This window comes from Henckelia pumila, chromosome 4, assembly GCF_033568475.1.
Source record: "Henckelia pumila isolate YLH828 chromosome 4, ASM3356847v2, whole genome shotgun sequence".
In the NCBI taxonomy this organism is placed as follows: Eukaryota; Viridiplantae; Streptophyta; class Magnoliopsida; order Lamiales; family Gesneriaceae; genus Henckelia; species Henckelia pumila.
The window spans coordinates 108,241,962-108,260,643 of record NC_133123.1 but is presented as its reverse complement, the minus strand read 5'-3'; the positions used below and the strand labels follow the sequence as shown (position 1 = coordinate 108,260,643).

The 18,682-nt window shown below is 38.6% G+C and overlaps 1 protein-coding gene across 5 annotated transcripts; it reads right to left on the bottom strand.

The window, feature by feature from the left end:
- Positions 1 to 140: 140 nt before the first annotated feature.
- Positions 141 to 18,535, bottom strand: LOC140862484 (glycerol-3-phosphate acyltransferase ATS12, chloroplastic). Of its 5 annotated transcripts, none has more exons than XR_012143771.1 (13): positions 18,146 to 18,535; positions 17,656 to 17,753; positions 17,464 to 17,550; positions 17,250 to 17,347; positions 15,316 to 15,373; positions 14,405 to 14,506; positions 14,255 to 14,316; positions 14,059 to 14,169; positions 12,616 to 12,694; positions 11,890 to 12,009; positions 11,666 to 11,789; positions 1,017 to 1,174; positions 141 to 371 (listed from the first exon to the last, which is right to left on the bottom strand). XR_012143771.1 is itself a non-coding variant. In XM_073265507.1 (13 exons), the coding sequence occupies exons 1-12, from the start codon at positions 18,444 to 18,446 to the stop codon at positions 1,049 to 1,051; spliced, it is 1,365 nt and encodes a 454-aa protein (XP_073121608.1). In that variant the 5' UTR covers positions 18,447 to 18,534; the 3' UTR covers positions 142 to 371; positions 1,017 to 1,048. The 5 variants fall into 5 exon arrangements, 3 of the variants coding, with proteins under 3 accessions (XP_073121608.1, XP_073121607.1, XP_073121609.1); XM_073265507.1 differs by having other exon boundaries at positions 142 to 371; positions 1,017 to 1,183; positions 11,676 to 11,789; positions 18,146 to 18,534; XR_012143770.1 differs by lacking the exon at positions 141 to 371 and adding an exon at positions 431 to 794.
- Between the last annotated feature and the right edge of the window lie 147 nt (positions 18,536 to 18,682).

The window sequence follows — 18,682 nt, the reverse complement described above, 5'->3', positions numbered from 1 at the left end:
AGTTCTTTTTTAAAAAAAAAAAATCAAGATCTACAGAGTTAATTTGGAAAATATATACAGTTTTGAGACGTTATTATCGACATTCAAATTAGAGGAAATGGCAAGGAAACACGTGTTTGCACACAACCGCCTATAGATGACAACCCCAACATTGATCATATACCCTCAAGGCGATGTTTATTTCATTTCTAAGATTTATTGTTAGAATCACGATACAGACGACCATTATTCAATCACTATACCAAATTAGAATTGAAATAAGAATTACAACAAACACAGATCATACAATACAGATTGACAAAATAATGCACTCAACAGCTTGGGCAAAATTTGAGTTTGAGCTTACTCTTCTTTCCACCTCAAGGAGTGAACTAAGAACCATGACATTGCTTGACGTTAAGCGACAGCGACGTTAACAGAATAACAAATATATACCAAATACTCTCGTCTACAAGTTCTAATATGTTTCCAAGAGCAATTTGCTTTCATGTATCTTACATCTTTTCAAATCTAACTAGTGCAAAAAGGACGAAATCCAATGAATGTAATACATGAGATATACAAGTAACTTCTCATTTTGATACTTCAACGTCTCTAAACTAAGTATTATTCTATCTTTTCCACCCTTCGTCCCTTCCCCATCCCCTCCCCAATCCTGAAAGAAACGAAATATTATTTGCTCAACACCAATATTAGTAGCCCCAGTGGAGTTAATGCCTTTAATGATTCTCGGAGTGAACTAAGTGAAGACTTCAGATTGAGGTATGTGATCGTGTCAAAAAATGACTTTTATCCTGAAACAGGTTAACAAAGGTTTTCAGCTAAATGGTGCAATATCAGTGTGTGAATTTAGATGAGCGCTGATTATATTCGAACTATTTGTAGGATGCAACATATTTCACTAACTATATTATCTCATGTTAAAATCCAACTGAGTAAAAATAAAATGTAAACCCAGCAAAGGAGTTTAGTAGTGACTATATTTTGAAAGAAATTGCAGAAATCAAATTTGATACCTTTGTGCAAGAAATGAACTGTCAATGTGTAACTATTGCCATGGCTGTGACAGTGAGACGAAAGGCGTTGATGTTTTTATCCCTTGTTTGCCATGTATAGCGGATTTGAGGACGTTGTACTGCTCAATGACAGAAGAATACAATGACTCTGCATATGCCTTTTTTGCCTGCAAAGAGAACAGCATGGCAGTGATGAGGCTTGACATGACGCATCTTATTTAACATTATTTGAGGGAGTTTGTTTTCCCTTCCCCCACAAAAACTACCCATAACTTCTTGGAAGCTTATCTCAATTTGAATATAAAAACCATGCTGCATAAACAGGAATAAGACTCACAGAAACAAATGTTTGTACAATTTACTATGCAAATTAAAGGTACAAAATAGAATAGGGGACAACACAATATTACGTGCCAATAGAAATCCTTTACCCACATGACATAATATTTAATTAAAACTAGTACTCGAGTGCATGCACAATCCAACTTTTTTGTAGCGGAAAACCAAAAAAAAAGTAGAGAACTTTTGTAAATATATTAATTAATTAATTTTATAATCGTTGCAATTTCGTAAATTAGTAGTTATCAATGTTCAAAAAGAGGTGGCATTTTGGTAATTAATTAGACATTAACGGACAAAACATGAGGAAGGTTGACCATACCAACGTACCAACCTCTCAACTTTAATAGAATACTAGTATCTGGACGCACGCGATGCGTGCTTTCTATTGTCCATTTTTTTAATTGAAAATAAACAAATAATAATAATTAGTGAAATAAAAGAAATGACATTTTTGTAAATAAATATTTATAAAAGGACAAAAAAATATAATGAATGTGGCATTTTTGTAATTACATAGTCATCAAAGGGCAAAAAACATGAGGGGGGCCATACCAACAGACCAAAACCTCTCTCATGTTTAATATAGTATAGAGATATATGTAGAGATAGAGACGAGATTGTGCGAAATGACAAGAACAGAAACTGAAATTCAAAATCCTAATCCCCCTTGTGTTTGCCGTGAGTGAAACTCTTGCAGACCTTATCCGGTTGCGCCGGGTTGCTGGGCTAGGTTGGGGGGTGTACATGACACCATACTTGAAGCATTTAGATTAAGAAATTCTACACATTCGTATTGTTTTCGGAGCATTGGAAGCAATTATAAAAGGGAAGGAAAGTTGTGTTTGGATTCATGGATTTCAAAATGTATTCAAATATGTTGTATAGAGAAGTGAGACCATAAACAAATTCAACAATGTTGTATATTTATATAGTAATTCATGTTAATTAAAATGGATTTTATGTTCACCTAATGCATTGGAAGCAATTATACAAGGGAAGGAAAGTTGTGTTTGGATTCATGGATTTCAGAATTTACTCAAATATGTTGTATAGAGAAGTGAGACCATAAACAAATTCAACAATGTTGTATATTTATATAGTATTTCATGTTAATTAAAATGGATTTTATGTTCACCTAATAATAGTGTTATTTGAAATTCATTTCAATTTTATATTACTAATGTATAAATAATGTGTTGATTTAAATATAATTTATTGTTTCATTTTAAATAATAACACTACAATCGAAAACCAAAAATTTGCAGTTATGAGTAAGATAAGCCATGGATGGGAAAAATTTCTCACATCCGATAGGGCGATTTCTCTCCCCTCGCTTTCCACAGTGGTTCGATCCCTTTGTCAACCCTAACCTAGCTTCGCCGGCCGGTCACCCTTTCAGATTTCCCGTTAGCCTCGTCGGCCTTCATGGAGCCTACTCTTTACCTTTTGATCATGCCCGTAACCCTAGATCGGGTTTTCTTTTCTAAGGGTTTAGCCTCGTTTTAGCCCTAGTTCAGCCTTTTTTTTTTTTAGAGTTTGGATTTTCTGGTGGTCTTTGGGCCTCGACAGTGGATTTTCCGGTTGCCATAATCTTTTTTCTTCTTCTGTACGAGCCCGACGCAGCCATTTCCCGGAGTGAAGATACCCTAACAAGGTAATGCATAACTCGGCGAGAAGGAATATTAGCAGCACTAAGTGGGAGGGTGATTTCAAGGTAGAGCAGAAGTTATTTCTGATCAGAATCCGTGTAGGGGGCCTTTCAATTTGTTTGACTGAGAGAACTAGGAATGCAAGCTATCTCCAAGAAATGGACTTTGGAACTGCCCAATGGTTGTGTAAGATTTTGTGGGACTACATCAACAAAGCAAATTCATGTCTGGCTTTCTACAAGTTCAAAGCCAGTAAAGTAGGGACAACGGTCCAAAGAATGGTCAACATCAGAGGCAGTTTCTTGGAAGTGGTTAGATTTTATCAACAAGGGAAGAGACAGAGAATTATTATTCCGAATGGCAGAGCCTCATGGGGGTGGACGTGCTTGGCAAACCACATTTCTAGAATCCTAAGAGGTAAAAAAGGCTTTAGCTAGAAATCGTGCTTCAATGGTGGGTAAATTTCGAGAGCAGTCTCAGCGGTAAAGACCTGTTAGGGGCAAAACAGGCCCTGCTTTTCACCTGTTGCGGATCATCAGAGCAGTTGCAAGGACAAGGATTGGAATGAGGCATTGATCATCACTAAAGAAAGGGTTGATCTATCATGGGAGCTAGTTAGGGGTGGTTCTTGGTAAAGCAGTACACTGACGAATTGAGCTAATCCCTTTTCAAGCTAACAAGGCTGTGTGGTAGCCTAACAACAAAGAGAATACTGATTTCTATTTGAGGTTGGGGAGATGTTTTTTGGAAAGGAGAGTTAAGCTGTCTTTTGAAAGATGGAGGCCGGATATCAATTTGAAGAAGATGGTGTTTGAGTGTCGCTGCAGTTGGATTCGGATATTTGGCATTCCATGGAACTTGTGGTCGAATAAAATGTTCAAAACAATTGGAGATCAATGTGGGGGGCTGCTGGAATTAAGTCAAGACTCGGTGGAGCTTAAGGATCTCTCGGCTATGAAAATTAAAGTAGTTGGACCGAAAGGGGGTTTTATTAATAGTTCAATGCAGGTACAAACGGAAGTTGGCATGTTCAAGGTTCGTATTGAGGTGGACTCTGTTCATCTAGAAGTGTATGAGAACTATGAACACAGGTCATACGCTCAAGTGGTGCGTAATAGGGTGAAGACTTTGGCAGGGTGGGGGATTTTGGGAGTGCAGAATGAGGGCGAAAACGATATAGAAGCTGTGCAGAATTCACATAAGGCAGATGTGGAAGTCGGGATCGATAGGGGGGGCAGAAAGGTTGGATGTAGACAAAGTGGCAGAAGATTGAGGGAGGGCTTTTAGAATGTGGTACTGTGGATAACTCAAAGATTACGGCCGTTTCTTTACAGGAGGATTTGGCAGCCCGCATATTATTGAAGGTTTGGAGGTGCATGATAATGGAATCCAAAACAGGGACCTGTGTAATGAGGAGACTGAATTACGCACGAGCTATTTTGGTTCAGCGACTTTGATAGGTGGTAAACAGATAAAATACTAAAGAGGATCTGCCCTAAAGGGAAAGGAGCTTTCAGAAGAGGTGTAATTAAAGATGGGTGATGCTTGAGCAGGAGAAGGAAGGGGTTCTTGATTCAGAGAAGGAGAGATGGCCATTGGTGAACCAACTGGAGAAGGTTTATCACCGAAGACAGCCGCAAAAAGTGGGCAACAGGCAATGTATATACTTCCAACGAAGAACTCTTGAAGAGAGATTCTCAAGGTCAGATAAATCAGGTTTGTGAGGACGGTATTCTAGGGGAATCGGAAGACCGGGTACTGGATGCTACAGTAGAAGAGTGCTCGTTAGAAGACTCAAAGTCAAACGTGACTGATATCTACCTTTCGGTGAGCTCAGATACTTTAGCGTCGTCCCTGTTGAGTGATGAGGACCCAGGGGGTCTATTTGCATCCCCGGTAGGTTCCAAGACAAATTGCAGGTTAATTCACGAAGATTCCATGGTACCTTCGGTGGGTCAGGTTCCTCTTTGTCCTCTTTATTAACCAATCATTCCACAGGTTCTCTGTAATTCTATTTTTCCTTCTTTTTATTCTTTTTCGGGGCTCTTTGAGTGTGGTCCAGTCGTAGGGGGGAAAAACAGCGGGTAGAACAGCAGGGTATTTCTGGGGCAGGTGGTTACTAGGGCGTTCGGCGAGATGTAGCTACTCAAGCGTTGGGTTTGGAGGGGGTCGGGATTTTTTAGCGAGGATGGGAGTGGAGAAGGTGTTATTAGTAAGTGGAATTGGGGGTAGCTTGAAATCCAAGTTTTGAAGGGATATGAAAAGATTGAGCCCCGATATTAATCACGAGAAAGGATCAGCTCTCAGTGACCATGGTGTGAATAGATGAAGATTGTCTTGGAATATAAGAAGGGAGGGGGGGGGGGGTGGCGTTGTTCCGGAAGGAGGGCTCGAATTAAAGAAATTCTTCGCAAGGAAAGACCGGACATAGTTGCTATTCAAGATATTAAAAGACAAGCGGCAGACACGAGTTTCACTGCAAGTATTTGAAAACCTAGATTTGTTCAATGGTTGTTATTACGAGCCATTGGTAGGATCTGGGGGATATTGGAAATGTGGGACCCAAGATTGGTTTCTTTGAGTGGTTATTACCAGCCATCGGTAGATCAAGTGGGATATTGGTAATGTGGGACCCAAGATTGGTTTCTGTGAGGGAGAATTTGATAGGTCATAGGAGATTTTCCGGTATCGATAGAAATTGAAAAGGATAATGAGACGAGGTGGTGGTTTTTGGCAGTGTATGGACCGTGCAATCCGAGGGAGTGGCAGGTGTTTTGAGATGAATTGGCAGGGCTGCGAACAAGTTACGGTGAGAAGTGGTGTTTGGGGGGAGATTTCAATGTACTAAGAAGAATAAGTGAAAAGTTAAATAGTAACCATGTGACGATTTGCATGAGATGTTTTGACTTGTTGATAGGAGAATTGGAGTTATGTGACCCACCGTTGTTGATGCAAAATTTACATGGTCAAATTTCAGGGATACTCCTATTTGCTGCATGTTAAACAGATTTTGTTCTTAGGAGGTTGGTTGGACCTATTTCCAGATTACAGACAAACGGTGCTGCCCAGATTAACGTCAGACCATTTTCCGGTCTTTTTCGATACGTTGAGGGATTAGTGGGGCCCGTCTGCATTCAGATTCGAGTTGTGTGGTTAGAACACAAGGAATTTAAACAAACTTTTGCACCATGGGGGAACAATTTGAGATTCAGGGTTGGGAAGGACATAAATTTATGACGAAGCTGAAACTTATCAAAAGTGATCTCAAAAAGTGGAACAAAGAGGTATTTGGGTACATAGGACAGAGATGCAAGGAGCTGGAAAATAAGATTACACTTTTGGATAAGAAAGAATGCGAGGGCCAAGGATCTACGGAATTAGTCTTGGAGAGGAAGATAGTAAGAGGGGAGTTAAAAGAGTTGTGCACAAGAAGTCAAATGTTTCATCAAAAGGCGAACGTTAGATGGTTCAGAGACGGAGACAATCATATAAAAAATTTTCACTCACTTATGAATCAACGGAGGTCTAGGTCACTAATTGAAAAAGTGGAAAAGGAGGATGGGACAGTGACATCGGATGAGGAAGAGATCGAGACTATCATAGTGGAATGTTTCAAGAAATAGTAAACCAAATCTTAGGCAGGGGGTTGGGGTATAGAAGGGGTGGAATGGAGTGCCATTGATGAAGAGGCAATGTTAGAATTGGAGAGACTCTTTTCAGAGGAGGAGATTAAAGCGGCAATTTTCGATAGTGATGGATTAAAGGCTCCGGGCTCAGACGGATTTCAATGGCTTTATATCAGGAGTGTTAGGAGATTGTTAAAAGGGATTTAATGCGGGTCTTCGAAGAATTTTATGAGGGCGGAATTATCAACGGAATCACTAATGAAACGTACATATGTTGATCCCGAAGAATCAGGACTCAGTCAAGGTTAGTGATCAGTTTGACAACAAGCCTATATAAGATTATCGCTAAAGCCTTGGCGATTCGATTGAAGAAAGTTTTGCAAGCCACGATAGCAGAAAATCAAAGTGCATTCATTGAAGCAGACAGATCATGGATTGTTGTCTTATAGCTAAGTAGTTGAGGAGTTGAGAATTAAAAGAAGAAAAGGTGGGTGTTTTGGCTACGTTGGTGGATAAGGCTAAGTCCATGAACTTTATTCAAGGGTGGGTCATAGGAAAAGATAGTGTAGAGGTTTCTCACTTACAATTTGCAGACGACACTATATTTTTTGTGAAGGATGAAGAACACTTGAGATTTTTTAAGGACGTTCTGTATACTTTTTGTGACATGTCAGGGCTAAAGATCAATTTAGAAAAGAGTGCTTTACTGAGCATTAACTACGAAGCAGAAGTGGAGGTGGAGATGGCCAGGGAGTTTGGATGCGGGCTGGAGTCCTGGCCAATCCAATACTTGGGGGTTCCTCTGGGAGGAAATCCAATCAAGGCATCTTGTTGGGAACCGGTGTTATTTAGGATGTCAAAAAAGTTAGCGAGTTGGAAGAAATCTTTCCTTTCGAGAGGGGGAAGACTTGCACTGATTTCGGCAGTTATGAACATCATACCGTTGTATTATTTGTCGCTTTTCAGAATACCTAGGGGGGTGGTGGCGTCCATGGAGAAGTTAATGAGGAATTTTTTGTGGGACGGGCCGGATGGGGATAAGCACTGTCATTGGGTAGCTTGGGATAAGGTTATCATTCCAAAGAGTAGGGGAGGACTGGGGATTGGCAATATCGGTCTGCGGAACAAGGCCTTGTTGGGCAAATGGTGGTGGCGTTTCTCTAAGGAGGGGAACACGTTGTGGAGGAGAATTGTTATTAGCAAATACGGCATGCAAGAGAATGGCTGGGACGCGGGATTGGCAAGGAATAACACGTTTCGTAGCCCATGGAAGTTCATCTCTAGGATTTATCCGGCTTTTTTTACAATCGGTGAGGTTTGTAGTCAAGGGGGGAGATAGAGTTAGATTTTGGGAGGATTCTTGGGTGGGGAGCTGCTCTTTTAAAATCCTTTTCCCAGTGCTTTTCCAAATTTCTAGAGCTCATAATAAGCCTATCTCACACTTCCTTTCTAGAGAATCTTTTTCACCCATTAATTCGTCCTCTTGGAATTTGCATTTTCGTCGCGATCTTAGAGATGAGGAGATGGGTGATTTAATCAATTTGTTGGAAGTTTTGGGCAGGGTTAGTCTTAGGGAGGGAGGAGAGGATATAAGGTGTTGGAAATGGAATGTCTCAGGTGAGTTTTCAGTGAAATCTTTCTTTCATTCTTTTTTTCCGGAAACTCGGTTCCCAAAATATGATCTTCTCCAATCGATATGGAAAGCGCCGATTCCTTCAAAGGTAAAGGTGTTCTCTTGGGCCACAATTCTGGGAAGGATACCGACTTGTGAAATGATCCAAAAGAGGTTCCCAAAACGTTTTCTTAATCCGAATTGGTGATTTGGGGAGCTATCTGGGCAAAAGGGGGAGAATTCTTTGGGCAAACATAACTCATTGCATTTGCTGGTTCTTTTGGCTAGAAAGAAATGGGAGGATTTTGAGGAAGAAGAGGTTTCGAGGGAAGAGATTTGGGATAAGATTAAGTTGAGTAGCAGCTTGGTTACATAATTCACCTCTCTTCGAATCGTTTTCAGTTTCAGAATTGTATAGGGATTGGAGTTTGGTTTTCAAATAGTACTTTTCTAAATCTTGTATAGTGACTATAGTGGACACTGGTCCACCTTCCTATGTAACTATTACTAAGTTTTAATATTATATATGTTTTTTATCAAAAAAAAAAAAGGTGGATGTTTAAAGTGGATTTTGAGAAGGCGTACGACAATGTAGATTGGAGTTTCTTGGACTTCGTATTATTTAAGAAAGGATTTGGTGTGTGGTGGAGAAAGTGGAATACGGGTTGTGTCTCGAATGTGTCATTCTTGGTTTTTATTAATGGAAGACCTCGTGGAAAATTTAAAAGTGAAAAAGGTCTAAGGCAAGGTGATCCGTTGTCACCATTTTTGTTCAACTTGGTGGCAGATGTGATGGGCAGGTTGGTAGATAAGGCGAAGTCTTTGGAGCTCATTAGAGGAGCGTAAGTTGGTAAAGAAAGGGTGAAGATTTCTAACATGATTTTGCGGATGATACATTTTTTTGTAAAGGAAGCTGACCAGGTGCGTTTTTTGGCGAAAGTTCTCGAGTCCTTTTGTCAAATGTCAGGACTGAAGATTAATCTAGATAAGAGTGTCTTGATGGAGCTTAATTGTGAAGAAGAGGTGGTTGAATTGGTGGCAGAAATAGGTTGTGGGAGAGATTCTTGGCCTATTAAACACCTGGGTATTCCTTGGGAGGTAATCTGCTGAAATTATCATTTTGGGAACCTGTTTTGTCTAAGATGTCGAAGAAATAAGCAAGTTGAAAGAAGACATTTTTTACTAGAGGGGGTAGACTGACATTGATTTCAGCAATGCTAAATTCTTGGCCGATGTCTTTCATGTCTCTTTTTAGAATACCGAAAGGTGTAGCGGATGTTATGGAAAAGATTATTAGAGATTTCTTTTGGGAAGGAGCTGATGAGTGATGGGTAGTCACACGGTCATTGGGTGGCTTTGGAGAAGGTCTGTACACCAAAGGACAAAGGAGATCCGGGTATTGGGAATAGTTTCTTAAGAAATAGGGTGCTTAGGGCCTAGGGGGAAGTGGTGGTGGAGATTTTCAAAGTACCGGATACAGAATAATGGATGGGATGCGGGACTAGCTAGCACCATCACTTTTAGAAGCCCTTGGAAGTATATCTCTAGAATTTACCCGGTTTTTCTCCTTTCGGTGAGAGCAGCGCTAAAAGGGGCAACATTTGAAGATTTTGGGAAAACATGTGTGTGTGTGTGTGTGTGTGTTTTTGTTGGGGTGAGGGGGGGGGCACTCTGCTTGTAAGGATATTTATCCTTCTTTTTTCCGGTAATCTTCTATTCATATCTCTCCGATTTCTCATTTTGCTCATTCGGAAAATCAATCCTTAAATTCGGTTGCCTCTTGGAACTTTCACTTTAGGCGAGAGTTGACGGATGTGGAAGTGGATGAATTGAGTCGTTTGCTAGGGTCCTTAGAAAGGATTAGGTTGGATGTAGGGGTATCGGATTTTAGGAAATGGGTGTGGGATTCTTTGGGTATTTTCTCGGCTAAATCTTTCTACGAGTCTTCCTTTCTTGCTAGGGATTTTCCTTCATTCACTTTTTTTCGTGTCATATGGAAATTGCCGATTCTATTGAAGGTACAAGTTTTCTCATGGGTACTTATGCAAGGAAAGCTTCCAACCTATGAGACATTGCAAAAGCGTTGGCCCTTTAGCTCTTATGCCCAAATTTGTGTGTGCTTTGTCGGCGGGAGGACACACAGGACCACATTTTCATTCACTGTCCATTCACCAGAGGCCTTTGGAGCTATGGAGGACTTGGGTTTCGTGTGGGTGTCTACGAGGTCAGCGAAAGATTTATTTGCAGGTTATCTAGGGATTGAACTTGGTAGGAGGGGGAGAATGCTTTGGACGGTGGTGATTCATTGTATTTGCTGGCACGTTTGGTTGGAAGGAAACAAGAGAATTTTTGAAGATGAAGTGGAATCCGGAGATGTGCGTTGGGAAAAGATCCAGTTGCGGGCTTCTATATGGATTAGGAATCATAAAGAGTTTTCTAAGTTCTCGACTCTAGACTTAATCGGAGATGAACGTTATATATTGTTGATATATAGTGGGTTCTAAAGGCTCCGTCTACCAATAACTTATCCGCTTTTTGTAATTATTACATGATCTTTTAATATATATAGCATGTCTCGTTTCTTATCCAAAAAAAAAAAAAAAAGAAAGATATCCATGGATTTGAAATTCATCCATCCAAACACAACCGAAGGTAGTAACTCAGCCATGAAGTCTTCTATTCGAAGGATTGAAAGCATTGGAAGCAATTATAAAGGGAAGGAAGGTTATTGACCCAACCATGAAGTCTTCTATTCAGGAGCTTACTGTCCTCAATTAAGGCAGTTTTCAAGAGGATTATGATCTTAACTGCCAAATGTTATAGGATCCAGAGTCCATGATGTTACTCTAACTAAATAACATACTCCTTATCACCATAAAACCCACCAGGCAAGCCTTTGGTTTTGAGAAAGAATCTTAAACTGATAATGAAGAACTAATTCTTCAATTAAGTTCCAACTAATTCATAATTCATACTCATCACTGAGGTTCATGAAAAAATAAATAGCAAGTATGCCAGTTGACATCAAGTAAAACCTGTGGATGGGTAAAAACAAATCTGCTTATCTAGTAACGGATTTTGCATTGATACATCCGGAGACAACTAGTCAGTTTTAAGTAGGTTTACATGGAACAGAAGGGATTGGTTTGCTTATGCAGCATCATCGCAGCAGGAACTCTTTGTTTTTTATTATAATTTAATTACTTCCTTATCGCATGCTCCTTATATTTACAAATTCCTTGGGATTAACTACTTTTACTTGCACACGTCAGCTATGCTGAGAAGATGTAAATCTACATGGTGATTTTTCGTGTCCTCATTTATATTCTAGATTTTCTCCTATTATATGAGTTTTATATATTCCATTTAATTTTCAAGTACTCAGCATTAACTACGGACAGCCAACAAATCAGCAATTACGAGAAGTAACCTCTTCAGAATCTTCAAAAGCCGATGCAATTTCATGATAGCTGATTTTGCTTGCAATTGAAAATCCAACCCCGTGAAAGGAAATCACTCTTTTCTCTCCAATTTCTTTCTCAACCTATTATAAAATTTTTGAGTTAGTCAGTTAGATGCAGATGAGTAATCCAGACAGACTCTGCCAGAATAGATTAATAAATAAGAAAACATTCAGGAAATACCTCAAATGGAGGGGGCATAACATCATGGCACAGTACGGCTAATGGGTATATATGACCAGGTCTCCCAGCATGTTCTGCTAACCTTCTCATATTATCTACCGAGGCTACGTCAAAAGGTGCCTGTACATTTATGCATGCATAGATCAAACTTCGACTATGAAAATGAGGACGACTAGGCTAATCAGACCAGAAAGAACAAGCATATCATAACACCGTACATTGTTCAATAATCGGTCAATTAATTTTTAAAAAAAAAAGAAAAGAAGTGGCTGAAACTCAGAAAAGAGACTGGTGCAAATTCAAACTTCTTCCGCAGGCCGAAATCAAGCACTTTTTCCTCCCCCAACTCAGACAACTAACACTTTAATGAGTGACTTAATTCAGAATTTTGTACTAAGGCAACCACCCACACATTTCATGGACTGAGTCACTGAAGGCTTGCATCAAAGATGATCTCACTGGAAAAACTTGAAGATAGCATCTAATGCTAATATCATCTAATGCAAATGACAAAGGTAAACGTAGCTTACCTTTGTATCACATGCACACATCACTCATGTAATAAAAAACAAACAGAAATGGCTATAATAGTTCAAGGAACCAAAGGATCCTAGGTTCACAAGATGATTCTAACCAATGCAATTGGAATCCATACTTCATCAGATATATTCTTACACTGTTAACAAAACGTAGAAGAAAACTAATTTTGAAGGAAAGAACACATACTGGATACCATTCTTTTGTGATAGGATCTGGGCGGTCCCGTCCTCCACTTGGTGCGATCCAAATAATTTTTGATCCACTCCTAAACCCAAGAAAGTGAACAATTAGTCTCTTCAAAAACGTGTTTGTTATCAGGGATTCAGGGCCATAAAATAGCTTTACAGAAGTCTCATATAATACGTTCTTCCACGCATTTTAAATGCTAAATCAGTACAAATGATCGCATACGTCCGAATAGATATATGGAACAGTACTTCTAACCAAAAAGAACCAATTCAAAATAGCAAAAACAGTTCACTCCAAAAAAAAATTTAAAAATATGGGTCCCATTAAAACTGCTATAGACTCCAAGAGACTTCCTCTGGAACAAAGTTACTACTCTGAATTTGAACATTTTTCCTTCAATTTAGACCGACTTCAACTAAAGTGGACTTTAAAGAATTTTCATGGGAAGATTAAGAAAATTTCAATCCTTGGAATGTAGCTCAATCGTAATCTTGGAACAGTTTCGTGAACCCAAGACTAAAAATTGATTTTGTTATCTGTTATTAACTTTCTGCTGACTTGGTTGCTTAATCCTCACTACTTTGAGAACAATGTCTTTCATGCCTACCTTTTTTCATAAACTCTTCAAACATGCAGACCTTGCAATGGGGTGAGAACAATGTCTTTCATGACGAAAAATGCAAATCTTGTAATGGGGTCTGGGGGAGAAATCCAAGTATGCGATATTGCTGCTCACAATGAAAGTCGATATACTCTCAATTACTAAAATAAGGATGCTTTACTCGTGCAGCAATGCAAACTTCATACGGGGCTCAGTTGAGAACATGGAAGAAGATGATATGGAGAAAGTTTCTCTTATACTCGATGAGGGTAGTTTAGATTTCAGGTTAACATCTTCAAGAAACACTCTACTGTCTGCCAAATGAGATGATAATAAGGGTTTTCTTGTGTTGATTGTTCTAGGTCCTGTTCTTCTCTTCTACCCTCCCCTCCCCTCCTCTTTCTGGGTTGGTGTGGCAGGAGGCAGTGTTGTGCTGATGCTGGTGATAGGAGTTAAGTGTAGTTGTAGATTTTTCAAAAACTAAATTTGTGCTTTGTTCTTTCGATGCAATTCCCCAATGCAGCCCTCCATTCACCAGAACTTTTTTCAAAAGCCCATAAACAATGGCATCTCCCGTATAATTCTGAACAGTACAGTTTTATAAGTAAATGGTATGTTTCTTACAATTTCAAACTCAGCTAAAACTGAAACTTCGTGTAAATTTAAACCAAAAGGCCACAATTGACAACAGGGCATGAGTTATTTTCAACAGATAGAGTTAGTGCGCCAAAGCATTTGATTTATGATTACTATCCAAGAAATAATCAAACTGTGACCTCTAAATCTCCATAATTATCACATACATTTTGCTAAATGAATGATCTAAGTACATAAGCTACCTCAAGAGAAAAGCCATTTCCTTCAAACTTTTAGTGTTTGCCTTCTTTTTCATATCTGTAAGTTCTGGGTCATCGTTCATGTGTTTTTTGGAGTACACACATAGAAGGTTCCTGAGTAATTTGAAGCTCAAAAGTTATTTAGCAACAAAAAGGATAAATCACCACAATTATCAACTGAAAACAAATATCTACACACCTTCCCATACTAAATGGTTTTGACAGAGGATCTGTAACTACTCTATCCCCTGCCACATAGATCTGCATTCATGATCAACATATTGTAATAACAAACCAGAATGCATAATTGCATGCCACAGGGATTTCATTGAAGGAATTCCAATGATACCAAGTCCTCAGCAAGATGTGGATGAGTGGATTCAAGCAACAAGGCAATAACTGCTGGGTCTGCCTCAGTTTGATGGTTGGAGATTAAGATAACATTCTCGCCCTGACGTTTACGACAATGAACTCTGAATCAGAGATAAACAAAATCGTACAACTTAATAATAAGAAAATCAAGCAATCCTTCACGATTTCAACATCATAATTTTTAATGATTAAGATAAAAGAAGATGCAACCACGAGCCAGAAGCATTTTAACAAATATATCATTCTAGAAATAGAGAATGAGAAAAATTTATGGAAAAAATTAATATAAGTGAATAATGAACATATGGACATGAAGACACGCTACAAGATGGAGAGAATGGATATATAAAGGATCAAGGGCAAATAGAGAGAGAACGAAGTGGGTAAAATGGTCATAACAGTAAAATATGGCATTCTCTGTCTACAAATGGTCATTAATAAGATAAGCATGAAATGCAAACTAATAGGATGTGAAATCGCTAGAGGTTTAATTTCAAGAAAATTAATAAAGCCATCGGTACGGAAAAACTACAGGAGAAATTGATGCCATTTAGGATCTTCCACTAGTTTGACAAGAAAATAATGATGTCCCTGTAGTCTAAAAGAGTTTAGCAAAGAGAGAACAACACAGGCCCGGTAAGGTATTTTTATACATGCAGTTCTGCAGGAAATGATGGATTCCTGGGAAACTTTAGTACCATTAGAGGAGATATTATAAAAAAAATGCTTGAGTCAACAAATATACTAGCAAGTTCTGCAGGAAATGATGGATTCCTGGGACAGTTTAGTAGCATTAGAGGTGATATTATAAAAAAATGGTTGAGTCAATAAATATACTAGCAAGCAAAAGATCTAACAGCGATAGACCAAAGCCCCAAAAATGTGCACCTGCTGAATCTTCTTTGCTATTTCACTGAAGATAGAGATGTTCCCAACATATGAATTTCTGAAAGGTAAAGTCGGTCAAGGTTAATGTACAAGGGTAAAACATCACTGGCATAGAAGAAAATCATTATTATTTCTGAAAGGTAAAGTTGGTGAAGAATAATGTACACAGGTAAAACATCACTGGCATAGCAGAAAGGCATTATTATGTCCACGGATTCTAAAACTGGTAAGGGACAATTTTAAGTTAAAGCATTATTATGACACGGATTCTAAAACTAGGGACAATTTTAAGATGATATAAGAGCAAAGTCCCAGTAATCCAAAGTTTCACCATTTCTATAAAGGTGATGTCCAGAAGCATATGTAGAAGAGATCATTTGCACATTATTTTCAGGTTTCTCCAGGAACTAGCTTCCTGTAAGCCATATTTAGGGGAGATATTCACAACAAAAATCGGTCACAAATATCACACACGTCAACTAGGACTCAGAGGTCTCCTCCAAATCGCCCTATACCTAGTAATTTTGCCGGCCTTTACTAAGAGTGTGTTAGGGTGGGTAGGCATATACTAAAAATCCAATTCAGTTTCTTAAAAAATATCTGCTCTTAAGCAGTTAATGTTCTTCTGCAAGGCAAAAATTGAGGATTTTAGGAAACACGGACAGAATTGTTGTGGTTTTACTTCTTCATCATTTTTGAAAAAATAAACATATAATTTTTTAAATACCATATTCAAATATAAAACTGCTTCTTATTTTTTAAGAAAAAATCATTTTCTAAAGCACAACTAAACAAAGCACTTTTTAAAACTATGTTCTTCTGCTTCAGTGTCCAAATTTTGACTTGAATGAGAATTAGAGCAGAAACAGCATGAAGAGGAATAGACACAAGGATAAGCTCCCAGAACACCATTAGTTTCTTAATCAATGATAACATGATGAAGCTGCCTGCAAAAAGTACTCTAAGCTGCTGTAACCATTTCATAGGTATGTTTGATTTTGATACGAATGACAAGGCACCGCACCATATAGTAGCTACGACAATCAAACAACTTTACTGGACACGTGTAAATATACTTCAATTATATTTGTACTCAATATAGTTAACATTGTTTGTTTTCTCAAAGATTTTTATAATAATTAACAATGAAGGATGTAACACAGATTCTTTGTAAGCCACATTGCATTAGGATCTTATATAATTAAAAAAACACGAGCTTCTGAGGGTAAGCAGAGCTTACATTTACAGACAGCACAGTAGTACACATCTGAATAGCATTAGCCAATCAATTATGAATATCAGTAACAGGCATGAAAACATTTAGAAAGAAAACTATGTGGAAACACCACATTTCGGCAACATGAATTATCAGTATATCATTTGAAGAGTTGATGAAAAACTGGTAAATCCTTCAGAATTAATCAATCACAGAAATACAACTTATTTGAAGTTCCAACCAGGAATCTACAACTGCAAAGTACATCAAACTGAAAATAGGAATTCTTAGTCCTCCAAATCTACAACCTACAATGTTGTAACACACAACTCAAACTTCTTAAGCTTTACAAAATTTGACCTCCGGCAAATCACTTGAATACTGTATGTATGTCAGTTTCACTCAATTTTTAACAGGACAAGAGCTAACTTTCTGCAGAGCAGACATTTTGGCTACAATCTTTCATGATCATTCACCTGGTTGGCCTCGGGCAAGTAGCCACAGCCATGCAGTTTCGATTTAGAATAAAATGAATCAGGTTCCCCTTATGCATACAATTAAGGCAGTTGATCTATACATAAAAAAACCATATTCATTAACAGTTGTAGTTGTAGATATCATTGTGTGGTACCATCTCCGTTGTTCAGACGAGTCTGAAGTTCTTAATAATTTGCAACTCAAAATTATTCATTAACTACTTGGTGTAGAAGAGACTGACCTGAAATCAATCAAAGGACGGATATAATTTTGACCAAACATGTAATAGTCAAAAGGTTCTCGAATGGCTTCATGATATGCAGCAAATTCAAAAGGATCCTGAATGTCGATTATGTGTTAAAAGGAAAACAGATACAGATAATAGTAATAAAACTAGTCGAAATTGTACAGCACACATGTGAGAGGTTTGGATAACAGTAGGAGTACGAATATACCCGCACATCCATAAAAATGCGGTCTAAGGCAGCAGCCATATTAGATAACACGATCTCATTAGCTTCAGGATGTTCACTAAGGAAAACCTGAATGTTAAGCAGACATCTAAAACATTACATCCATTTAATATATCTCAGACTGCATATAGAACATGGCATCCAGATAAATTAGCAAAATTAAGATTCATTTACTGCATTTCGGTAATTGTGGTACAGCTCCTCCATCGCCTCAGCAACATTTCTAGGCAATCTTCCAGCTTCTGCTTCTTTTCGTATCCCCAAAAGCAGGTCTGTGATGACAAATAAAAAGAAATGAAGAAGAATGCCTGCAGAATCTAGCTCCGATCATCATGCACTTCGATCAGCCAAATGAACAAAAGTTCATAAATGTTGATACAGCTAGGTGTCACATAAAGACTCATCTGAGGTAAATTGCTTAAGAGTATAGGAAATGATACTGAAGTATCTGCCCTCTGATCAATAAAATTTGTAGATGGAACTTCCTCACCTACATATTAGTTCCAGGTATGTAGTGTATACTTGCAAAGACATAGATATGATTTAACAATAATAAGTGATTATTTCCATGTCAACTATGAGTTAAAAATATTGCTATAGAAAATGATAACAAAAAACAGAAAAGGAAATGCGAATCAGCGGGACCGCAACAGAAATCAAAGACCTTGTTCGGAGCGCGCATCAAGGAAAGTTCGAGGAGGCGCAACATCGCGCTGGTCGAAGTCGGAGGTGGAGCTGGAGGCGACCGCAGCAGCCGCGGCTCCGGAGTTAGTGGAAGAGCTCTTCTTCTCATCGAGCAAATCCGCCATTCCCCGAAGCTTTGAAGCACAGAGAAAGCAACTCCTCCTCCAAACGCCGACGCCGGCGGATTTGACGGAACAAGAGATCCTGGAAGCAGAAACCCTAGGGAAAAGTGCAGAAGCGAAGCTTGTGGCACTGGAAGAAGAGGGAATAGAGAGAATCATTATAGTCTCATTAGGGAGCAGTGTGTGGTGCTGAAGAAATGCCAATTCTTTTTTTTTATTTTATTAGGGGAGAAATTGGGACGGGATGGGAGGAGGGGAAAAGAACGCGAAGCTCAGAAAAGCGATAATATAAAAATATTATTAACATTACATCAGTTGCACCACCCTATTCAAATTAAATATAATATTATAAAATGAGGTGTCAAGTAAAAATTCCTAGGCTTCGATTCCAATTA

Excerpts from the sequence above, each read along its gene's own strand:
- LOC140862484 (XM_073265507.1), bottom strand. The coding sequence starts at position 18,446 with ATGATTCTCTCTATTCCCTCTTCTTCCAGTGCCACAAGCTTCGCTTCT. Across the intron at positions 14,170-14,254 it reads AAACCATTTAGTATGGGAAG|GAACCTTCTATGTGTGTACT; the intron begins GTGTGTAGATAT and ends CAAATTACTCAG. Across the intron at positions 12,695-14,058 it reads GAAATGGCTTTTCTCTTGAG|GAGTGGATCAAAAATTATTT; the intron begins GTAGCTTATGTA and ends TCTTGGGTTTAG.